Below are 11483 nucleotides of genomic sequence, written 5' to 3'. Positions count from 1 at the left end.
TTTTGAATAAGGGGACCACCACCCCGGTCTGCCAATCCAGAGGAACTGCCCCTGATGTCCACGCGATATTGCAGAGTTGCGTTAACCAACACAACCCTACAACATCCAGAGCCTTAAGGAACTCCGGACAAATCTCATCCACCCCCGGAGCCTAAACATTCATCAACAACTAAACATTCATCAATAAAATGTATACTCGATATTTGCAGTAGTCCTATTTGATATTTCCCAAGGAAAAACTCTCAGTATCTCAAATAAACTTGATAGATCATCCAGCCCTACCTGATGATTAATCATTCTGATAGTAGATCCTCCTGATCATCAATTGTCCTGAATGTAGATTGTTCTGATCATTGATCTTTCTGATTATTGTCCACAGAGTGAAAGAATATTCTATTATAGAGGCTTGAAGATGATACTGTCATTTACTACAAAATTGGTTTAAACCATATTTATCTAATAGATTCCAGTTTGTGGCCTTTAAAAGGCTGGTGTTGAACCACCTGAGGACAATCACAGGACCCCTTCTGGACAAGTCAGCGAACAATGCAGTCAACATAGTGAAAATGTTCTAATTCTGATGAGGTTGCATTACATCCTGCAATATCTCAATGCTGGACGGACATATACCAGGATCCTGTTTGTGGGTTTCAGTTTGGCATCCCAGAATTTCTCTAGACAAAGCTATGCTGTCATAAGTTTCTGTCCCAGCCTCCAACTGTCAGTGGATCACAAACTTTCTGACAGACAGGAAGCAGCAGGTGAGGCTGGGGAAAATTACCTTAAATACCAGCTTCATCACTACTGGTGCAACCCAAGGATGCATGCCCCCCCCATAATCTACTCGGCCATAATCCAGTCTGTCTTCTGCCAGTCCATCCTAGTCTGGATTAGCTCAGCAACCAAACTAGATAGAATCAGACTGCAGAGGACCATTGGTGCCAACCTGCCCTCCATACAGGACCTTTACTCCTCTATAGTGAAGAAACAAGCAAGTAGTATCAGCAGAGACCCCTCATATCCTGAATTCAAATTCTTCTCCCACTGTTTATTATGCAATTACAAAATAAATCATAGAGTTTGTACACAATCTCTATAGGTTTACTTAATAGGAAACTCGTCTTTCATGGCTCATCATCACTGGTCTGTTCCTTACCAGTCAGCTGGTCCGATCCAGACCAGCTGACTGGTAAGGAACAGACCCAGTCAATGCAGGTGTTGTAGTGTATCTTTTTTTCCTTTTCCTGATTTTAATTCACATCTTTATGTTCACGTTTTTACTCAGTAATGGATAGGATTTCAAATGTAACTACCGGTAAGTACAACACTTAAACTAACACATACTCAAGTAAAAATATAATTACTTTAAAAAGTATACAAAATTTGTACAGTGTTGTCAATTTATGCCTACTCATATGTTTATTTTTATCCATATATATGTTCAGTAATCTGTTTGGGTTTCTTGTAATTATGTGCAATAAGTGCTTAGAGGTACAAAAGCAAGTGAGACGGGAGTCAATATCCATTTATGTGAACATATATAATTGTCCAAATAAACCTGATTCTGATTAATCCAATCAGTTACTTAGATTAAAGCTTGTCGATGACTCTTAATCTTCTGCTTTTAAACTCAGACAGACAGGTTGTGGTTTTTGGACCTGAGCATCTTAGGAACAAACTCTGCAGCCTTTCTCTTCCTCTGGATGGCATTAATTTGTTCTCCAGTTCTAAAGTAAAGAACCTCGGTGTTATTTAGGATCAGGATGTCTTTTAACCCCACATTAAAACTGTTACCAGGACTGCTTTCCTCCACCTGAACAACATCACTGAAATCAGAAACATCTTGTCTGAAAATGATGCAGAAAAACTGGTCTGTCTATTTTTAAAACTAGGCTTTTTTATCTTAATTAATGGTTTAATTAAAAAGTGGCAGATGTGCCTTAATAAACATGGGTTTACCCTGTGAATTTGCCAAATTCTGCCTTGACTTTCCTTTTTGATAAATCCTATAGTTGGGGTTGGTTTAAGTTTCCTGAGGTATCTTTAGTCCTGCTGCTATAGGCTCAGACTGCTGGAGGACAAGTTGACCACATTTCCTCACTCTGCTGCAGTCTTTACTTGCTCTACTCTCCATGTTCATACACATAATTAATGCTTCCTTAACATGTTTTTCTTTGCGATTATTCCCATAGAAACTACACCTGGACCACTTCCTGTTTGTCTGTGTCTCTTTCCTGTCCTCTTTAACCCCAGCCGGTCAAGGAAGATGACTGAGCTTGGTTCTGGTTCTGGTTCTGCTGCAGGTATCTTCCTGTTAAAAGAGAGTCTTTCTTTTAGGCTGTCACAAATGTGCTGCTCATGATGGGAGACTGCAATGAAGTGAAGATTCAATGCAACCTGCTGGCTTCCTTAGATAACTTTTACTAATTGCTGTTTTCTACTGCATTGAATGTAAATATATTATAACTGGATTTTAATCTGGATCTGGATTTTTAACTAAACTGAATTTATGATTTGGACTCATTACTTCTTTGAACAGCCCTCTGAAATGCCTTCAGTTGTCCATTGGAGCTTTGGAGATAACAATTGCTGTGGATAATTACCGTCCAAAGGCAAAGATGATGGTCAGCAGCGGGATGAGCTTCAGCTGCTCCTGGCTTAGGTACATCGCCATGACAACAAGTTGCAGGAAGTAGATTAGGAACAGAGAGGCAGAGTCAGAGATAAAACGCTGGTGGACACTGACTTCTTGGAGAGCCGCCTCCTTAATGTCATCTGCAAAAAAAGGACGAGTTGCTCCTGACCTGAGCCGACTGACACCCAGAACCAGCCAACCTGAGAAACAGGTGAGATAGTTAAGAGACAGACAGGTGAGGCAGCAGGTTCTATTTCCTCTTGGTCCACATTGGACTCACCGAGGACCATGGGGGCTGCAGCAAACACAGAGCACCGCAGAGTATAGACAAGCCTGAGGGGGGCACCGTCCATCAAGGGGGCGTCAAATGGTAGGAAGACAAACCCTCCCCATACCAGAAAGGGGAAGAGGAGTGCTGAAGTCATCAAGGACACGCCCACCTTCAGTGCATCTCTGCCTGGGCAGCACCGATCACCTGAGACAAACAGGTGAGATATATAATCATTTAGGAGACAGGTGAGAAAGAAACCCTGCCCACCTGATAATAACAGCCTGACGGGTTAGACTTTGTCCACCCAGAGCACAAAGGTGAGAGTAGCAAGTATACTTACACCTTGCAGGGGGCATGTCCTCCGTAAACTCAAATTGGTAGCCATGTTGGTTGTAGTTCACTTCTTCAGGACCCAGAAAAGGGCTCCTGTCTGACTGCATTTCCCAAAATACTTCGGTGTCTCTGGGTGAGGAGGGGGAGGGGAGTACGGTTACAGCAGGACCAAACACCTGAGCTGCTTTCTCTGGCAGGAAGTTCTCTACAGCTTCTTCCTCCTTTTTCCTCAGGTGTTCCATCCTTTCACCTGCAAACTCTGCCCCTCCCCCTTTTATCCCCAATTCTGCCTTTAGCTCTCTTTCACTTTCTGTCCGACTAGACGCCTCACGATGAGACAAATCTGACCTTACACTCATCCTGTCACCTTTAACCATCTGTCCAGCTGTCTTTTTGTCCCCTGGCCACTGCAATGTACTCTGGTCCATGATGATGGGCATTTTCTCCATGTCTTCTCCTTCAGGTGGTTTCATTTCAGTCCCCATGCCATCTTTGATCTCAGGACTTCCAGTTAGAAGTTTACTGTCTGACAGAAGAGTTGAGTCCATCTGTCAATCTGAGAAAACAGGACAGTCAACTTATAACCAGGTAACAGTGAGACAAACTGTAGAATAATGTAGAAATGTTACTAAAACAATAAATGCATTTAAACATTTGGTTATTTTCATAAAACATGTGAAAATAAAGACACTTTATTGTTTGATCAATGCCCAAATCAATTTATTTTATTAAAAATGTTTTACAAGTTCAGTCAATTATACAATAAATCAAATCTTATTTTACCATGTGAACAAATTTTAATAATTTTACTGACAAAACAGACACAAGTTCAATCAAAACATGTCAATATTTTGTCAAATAAAATAAAAAAACTGTCAGAGTTGAAGTGAGGACAGAGGACAGAAGACAGAGTTAGATGGAGGACTCGCTGTGGAGACCCCTGAAGAAGGAAACAAACAAAAAAAGATGTCTGAGTCACATTTTAAATAACTTTCATCTTTTTAACAAATTGTCTTTTAAAATAGTGCATTAGCTCATAAGACTAAATATTTTTCTGATATAATTTAAAATAAGTTGTTGCTGTGTAAGCTTCTCTTTCAGAAAATAGTTAAACTATCAATCATTTTGGTTTTTCACCTTTTCTACCTGGTTTGTCCAACTTAACTGTAAAACAAATCTTCATAACAGCTGAAAGGTAAACAATGAAAGAGTCTAAGATTTCCCTGAAAAATCACTTTGACCCTAAATCCTCTTCTGTAGGAAAATATTACTGAGCTGAAAATTTCCTGAATGAACTTTTTACTTACAGAACAGAAGGAAACCAGAAAGTATTTCTTCTTTAACTATCATAGAATTATTGTGGAAACTAAAATGTGTTAAATGCACAAAAAGGAAGCCCGGTCAGTTGAAACAGGTGTTCTGGTGCCGAGAGGTTCTGCTCAGGGCCTGTCCGTCAGAACCGAGCCATCCACAATCAGAACTTCAGACAGAAACGAGCTAACGGACCTAAAGTCCAAATAAAGTCATAAAAGGATCACAGACACGCTCCGGTCCAGTACCTGGTTCTGGTCCTGCTTATGGTTCGGGTTCCGCTCCGGTTTCTGTGCTTCTTCTTCTTTTGTTGTTGTGAAACTTTGCGGAAGTTGAGCTCAGGTGCGGTCGTTCAGGTGAGTTAAAGGTAAAAACCTTCTTAAAGGGGAGGTTGCAGTTAAAACCTGCCGACAAAAAACAAACAAACAGACAAACCCAAAATTAGCAATGAATTACACTTTGTGTAAATAAGTAATCAAACAAACAAATAAATAAGACGACTTAAAGCAACTAAACAAAAATTTGTTTTTGAGCTCAGGCCAAAAATATTTAGATTTAGTTGGAGAATTTTTGGGGGTGTAAAAAAACAACAACAGCAATAACAACAACATCAATAATAATAATAATAATAATAATAATAATAATAATAATAATAATAATAATAATAATAATAATAATAATAATGTGTTCTGAATTAAAACAAGGTTTAGGTTTAAATGAAGCTGACTGCAATCTTTAATGCTGAAAACATTTTTCTTCTCATTTGAGGAGTTTTCTCAACTTGAAAAGTGCAGATTTTAAAACCTTTAAACTGTAGAGGGTTGCTTGTCAAGGTGAGCTGAACTCACATGCAAATCACTCACCCTCCCCTCCCTCCAGAAGGATGAGAAGCAGGTCTCAGATTTGAACTGATCACCGGTCAGTTTCATGCAAAATGAGCCAAACATCTCACAGAGGTCTTTTCCTCACAGAGGACCGCAGAAACCAGCTTCATAGCTGATGGACTCACACTTCTACAGGTTTTGGTCCCTTGGCAACTCAGAGGGCATGCTGGGAAACTGGTAATGATATAAAAATAATTCTTGGACACACTTTAGGGCTGTACTATGAAGCAATATTTCCTGCTTTGCAGCCTTGTTGAGCTGAAAATTAGAGTTTTTAGTGTCAGAGGATCTGTTTGAGCAGTTAGATCATCACAGTAACAGAGTTTTAATTAACTGTCAGTAAGAAGCTCAACCCATTCACTGATTCTGCTCCCAGAAAGAAAAATAAGACTGACTCAACATTTATATTTCATTATAATTCATGCGAGTGCTGGAACATTTAAAATAAATGTTGGATTGTCAGATAATAAATAAATTATTCCACTGTCATCTTAAGACAATCCGTGTCCTGTATTAAGGTGCATTAAGGTGTTGTTTAAATAATTAAACCATGATGAACCAAATGGGCAGCAATCATGAAGGTGGTGCATAAGAATAACAACAAAACATTCAAATACATCATAAAACCCTAATTAGAAAAGGTTTTCTAAGGAAGACAGTAAAGTGAGTCAAAATAATCAAGGTTTATAAAGAGTCTTTTTGGTTTTTTTGGTCACATAAATAAAAACTTTCATCTGTCGGTCCATTCATTCGTTCATCTCTCTCCTTGTATCAGCGGTCGGGTTGCAGAGGTTCAGGAACCGGACCTTCCTTCTCTTGTTGGTGTAGGGACAGAACATGAAATATAATTCAGGTCTATCAAACACGCATGTTTTTGAGAAACCTTTCCTTTGTACATCTGAATTTATGTGGAACAGAGCGCAGCTGCTGCTTGGACCACCCTGTCCCCTGCGATAATTAAAAAACTATCAGAAATACACATCAGGCTTCCACCCTGGGTTCAAATTACCACGGCAAAAGCCTTGAGTGAGGTAAAAAACAAAAAAATGTGGAACTGAGCACAAAAAAGACTCCTCCTGAACAGGCCTCCATTTAAAGAAACAAATAGATGCAAATATGTCCTGCATGTATGATTTTCCTCTCTGTGCAATCAGAAATCACATCTCTATGCATGAAAAAGAGGAACTTCACAGAATGTGAGCTTGAGACACTCCTAAACAAGATAGTGGGGCACAAAAAGGTTGTGTTTGGCACTTTGTCTTCTAGGATTAAGAAGAGTGTTGATGTGATCAGAGCAGCACACCGTTCCAAAAAATAGGTCATTAATCGCCATCAATGCCCATTATTGTTATACACCACCTTCGTGATCGCGGCCCATTATTGTTATACACCACCTTCTTGATCGCTGCCCATTATTGTAATACACCACCTTCATGATCGCTGCCCATTATTGTAATACACCACCTTCTTGATCACTGCCCATTATTGTAATACACCACCTTCTTGATCGCTGCCCATTATTGTTATACACCACCTTCTTGATCGCTGTAATGGATTGACTTTAATCTTTAAACAATAACCACCTTTTTTATAGTTCCCCAATAAACAAATTTTGGACAAATTTCCAGTCAAACAATCTCACAGTAAAAATATTACGCAGGAAGACATGGTTTTCAAACAAAAAATAAAGTCTAGGAAATTATTAGATTCTTTGAAGCAAACTTTTATCCATAAATGCTGATTTTTAAAATCTCTTATTTTTGTTGTTTTTTTCAGTGGGTGAATAATTTATAAAGAAATGCTGATTGTATTGTATTTAGTCATATTTAGAGGTCATTTACTGACTTCTGCGTTTTTAGATTTTCCGCCACCAGGAGGCGCTGCTACATCACGTGACTTCCTCCTCTGTTTCCGTGCTTTGTTTTGGAGCTTGTTGCCATGGGAACGGAGACAGCTGTTCTGGTCAGTGATGGATCCTCATCGGCTTTCAGGCTCTGCGGTTCTGGCTCTGGTTCTGATCAGTTATGGACCCGTCTCTGAACTCTTTGTGTGTTCGGGAGCAGCGGGGTGTGTTTGTGGATTCTACCGGCGCCGCTCGCAGGTGGACCGGATGGGCGGGGTCGTTTGTTTTCAGCGGTTCCACGTCACACCGGTTCTGTTGTTCGGTTTTCTGCTAAGGGGGGCGGAGTTAAATGATCCGGTCCGTCTCGCTTTTGGCCGTCATTCATGTGACTTCTTACGGCGCTCTGATTGGTTTATCAAGATCACGTGACAGAGTGACACGTTGTCATAGAGACTAACTCCACCCACTTCGTCATCGTCGCTGCCCCGGCATCAAAATCAAACGCCCCGAAACATGTGTGAGTGGGCGGGTTTTAAAGTACGAGCAGTGAGGTGATAGGTTGAGCGCGGCAGCAGCGGGCTGCGCTCCGATTGGCCAGAAGTAAAAAGAAGCGCTGTCAATCAAACCAAAGCTCCGCCCCCGGCTCAGACTGCGAGCGGCTTCAGGACCAGAACCAAGCACTTTGTTCCTGATCCGGTTTGTGGTTTATCTGTGGTTTATCCGTGGTCGGGTTCTGATCTGGTTCTGATCAGGTTCTGATCAGCTGACCCGTCAGAGGGATGTCCCGGCTGCTGGAGAGCAGGAGGACCGACAGGATGAAGGAAATCAACCTGAAGGTGGGTTCACCGGAAAAACTCCAACAAACCGACCCCCTTTATTTATCCCCCATCAGGCTGGTTCTGGACCTCATCCGAACCGATCAGGTTCTGGATCAGAGTCCGAACCTCAGGTTGTCTGTTTACTTCTGGAAAACGCATAACAGAACCGAACTGATGGTTCCGTTCCTTCGGCAGACACACGGCTGATCGATCCCTGATCGGTTCTGATCGATCCCTGATCGGTTCTGATCGATCCCTGATCGGTTCTGGTCGAGCAGAGATCATTTTGAAGGAGATCTGAGGAGGAAAGTTCGGCGCTCAGAAACGGGAAGCAGACTTTTTTTCTTTTTCTTTTTTTTTTTTTACTCAAACCGCCGTCAGGCGTTTCTGCCGCGAAGTGCGCAGAAGCGCGTGCTCGGGAGTGCGTGTCCCGGTGTGCGCGCGTGCGCGTGGGCCGGTACCGGCGGAGTTTCGGGATGTTTTGGTGTGTTTCCGTTCACGGCAGCGTGGCCGCTTTTGTCCTGCAGGAGGAAACTGGGGGGAGGGGAGGGGAGGGCGCGCGCGCGCGCGCGTCATACAGGAAGTGTTGGGCAGAACTGAAGGTGGATGTTTGACCTTTGACCTGTAAATTAAAACCAGCTGATCGGTTGATTTTTATTTTTCCTGAACATATTTTTATGATTTAAACTGATCTGCCTTCAGATCTGTTTCTGGTTCAAGAACCTCCTCAGGTTAGAACCCGTCTGATTCTGTCTGTTGCCAGTGAGCACTGCGGTCCATTTTGCTTTATTCTTATCGCTCTGTTTGCAGTCCTTGTAGTGTGACAGTTGGAAAAAGAGGTACTGGATGTTTCGCAGTCATGTGACCTGTCTTAAAAAGCTCAGGTGCATCAGCCAGGTGTCACAGGAACAACACGAGAGTTTTCCAGATCAGCCTGCAGAACATTCAGCTCTGAACCCCACGTTTCAACTCTTCTTCTAAAAACAAAAGTGTGTAGGCATTTAAATCTACCTTTACATTTTAATTATCTCCATTAAGCCAAATTAGAAAAATAAAGAGTCAGAAAAAGTACAGATATAGAGTTCAACCTGGTCTAATTTTAGAATGAAATAGCTGCGTTCTGACTGGTTACTGCATGAAATATGTCTGAAACTTAGTCCCAGTTTGTAATCAGATTCATGTATTCTCATCATTACTTTTTATAATATGTAAAGATGTACATGCAGGTTAGAAAGGAACCAAGAATCCAAATCAAAAGTTTGACGTTTCCAGGACCTAATGCATGAAATAAAGCTGAGAGTTACCTGAAGGAAAACACTCAGAAATCTGAGTAACGATCCACAGACCACTTCCCGTCTGCACAGAATTAATGGCTTATTGATCAGAACTTTCTGAACTTTAATTGGTCACAGCTGGAACACAAGCTGAGTTCTGATTGGCTACTTCAGTCTCAGGTGCTTCACACTGATGCCACTGTTAGCTGAAGTCACATGATTACAGTACAATGCATTGTGGGAGATTATGTATGAGTGTTCTTCATTCTGATGAAGACGAGGCAGACCGGGTGTTCACACGCCTACGCCTCAGTGAAGCATCCTTTCTGTTGCCATGGTTACCTGCAGGTTACAGCACAGCTCTCTGCCTACACACAGTGTTCAAATATTGATCGAAGCTTGATTATAAAACAGAATGATTTATGATCGGCTGATTAGAGTTTTTTAGCAAACACAATTTAATTAACTGGTCAGTTTTAACAAACAGCTAATCTGAGGTCAAATATAATTTCATTTTAACTAAAATCCATCCATGTTCTGTACCCAGTTCTCCGAGCAGCAGGAGCTGGTGCCTATCTTCAGCGGTCATTGCACACCATCACAGGGACACACAGACAAACACCATTTACGCTCACATCTAGTGGCAATTCAGAGTTACCAATTAACCTAACAAGCATGTTGTCTTTGATCTGTGACCCGCAGCCTGTTTTCTGTGAGACTGCAGCTTTAACCACTGTTCTGTCCTGGCATCCCCAACTAAAATGATTAAACACAAAAGCTTCGGTCAAGGTGGGTGAGTTTATACCTCCATCCATCAGTCCATCCTTTTTCTTCACATGCTTCTCCTTTCTGGGTCGTGGGGAGCTGGTGTCTGTCTCCAGCAGTCACTTTGCAAAAGGCGGGGGACACCTGGACAGGTCCCCAGTCCATCACAGGGACACAGAGACAAACATCCATTCATGCTCTCACTCACACCTAGGGACAGTGTAGGGTCACCAAAACCTCATTCACCAGTACATTGATTTCTGCCTCAGTGAAATTTAGTTTCTCTTTTCTCCGTGGTTGCCATGGTAACCATAAAATAACATTGATCAGCTGGCTCATTTAAATCCACCTTCACATTCATGAGGTGCTTTGCATCGACCATTAATGGCTGAATGTGGGCGTGTGGAGGGCAGCACCTGAGGCAGGACCTTGTACACCTTTTGGGTGTATGTACACTTTTAGTATGAATCCATGAATCCTATGCAATCTTTTATAAATGAGACCCCTGGACATGACAGAAGGTAGAAGAGTTAAAAAGAACTCTGGTGTCACAGCAGGCTATGTTCACAAAAGCCAAGGGACATCGGAAAACTGCTGTTAAGGCCAGTTTTATTGAGGCAGCAGATGTTCAAAATCAGCCCAGCACTTTACCGAGGGAGAATTTGTCAAAACCTGCATGATAAAAGTTTGCAACGCTGTGTGCCGAGAGAAAAGGCAAGTACACCGTTGCTGACAGTGTATGTCAGCTTGCAACCAAACTCCAACAACAGCTTGTGGGAAAGGGAAAAGATTTCCTCGCATACTCCTTTGCTTTGATGAGATCACTGACACTTCTGATACTGCCCAGCTGTCAATTTTCATCCATGGAGTGGACTCAAGTCTGTGTGTAACGGAAGAGTTTTTGGAATTACACTCAATACATGGGAAAACTATGCCAGTTCAAATCTTTTCTGGAGGAGTTAAATTCAGAATAGCGTGACTTGCCCTATCACATAGAGGTGTGGTGTCTAAGTCAGGGAAAGGTGCTGAAAGATCTTTCAAGTTGCATGAGGAGATGTGTGCTTGGTCAACATTGCCGGCAGTAAGTTGGGCTTGTTTCCGGTGAGAGTTGGACTCCGCCAAGGTTGCCTTTTGTCAGTGATTCTGTTCATAAAATTTATGGACTGAATTTCTAGGCGCAACCGAGGTGTTGAGGGGACCATTTTTTGGTAGCCTTAGGATTGCGTCTCTGCTTTTTGCAGATGATGTGGTCCTACTGGCTTCATCAGACCGTGATCTACAGCTCTCACTGGAGCGGTTCGCAGCCGAGTGTGAAACGGCCGGGATGAGGATCAGTGCCTCCAAATCCG

The 11483-nt window shown here is 42.1% G+C and overlaps 2 protein-coding genes across 2 annotated transcripts in view; one reads left to right on the top strand and one right to left on the bottom strand.

The window, feature by feature from the left end:
* The window catches only part of tmem79b (transmembrane protein 79b), an 11716-nt gene extending 6762 nt beyond the window's left edge, over positions 1-4954 (bottom strand). Inside the window, exons 1-4 of the mRNA XM_025010974.2 lie at positions 4799-4954; positions 3247-3795; positions 2916-3110; positions 2604-2835 (exon numbers count right to left, since the gene is read on the bottom strand). Of these exons, the coding sequence (XP_024866742.1) occupies positions 2604-2835; positions 2916-3110; positions 3247-3787 (968 nt within the window). The 5' untranslated portion in view covers positions 3788-3795; positions 4799-4954. The remainder of the gene's footprint in view (positions 1-2603; positions 2836-2915; positions 3111-3246; positions 3796-4798) is intronic.
* Positions 4955-7902: 2948 nt separating this feature from the next.
* arhgef2 (rho/rac guanine nucleotide exchange factor (GEF) 2) overlaps positions 7903-11483 on the top strand; it is a 35158-nt gene continuing 31577 nt past the window's right edge. Inside the window, exon 1 of the mRNA XM_017437694.3 lies at positions 7903-8113. Within this exon, the coding sequence (XP_017293183.1) occupies positions 8057-8113 (57 nt within the window). The 5' untranslated portion in view covers positions 7903-8056. The remainder of the gene's footprint in view (positions 8114-11483) is intronic.

This window comes from Kryptolebias marmoratus, linkage group LG4, assembly GCF_001649575.2.
Source record: "Kryptolebias marmoratus isolate JLee-2015 linkage group LG4, ASM164957v2, whole genome shotgun sequence".
NCBI lineage: Eukaryota > Metazoa > Chordata > Actinopteri > Cyprinodontiformes > Rivulidae > Kryptolebias > Kryptolebias marmoratus.
Note: the sequence above shows the minus strand (reverse complement) of the source record. Positions and strands in the feature narration are given on the sequence as shown.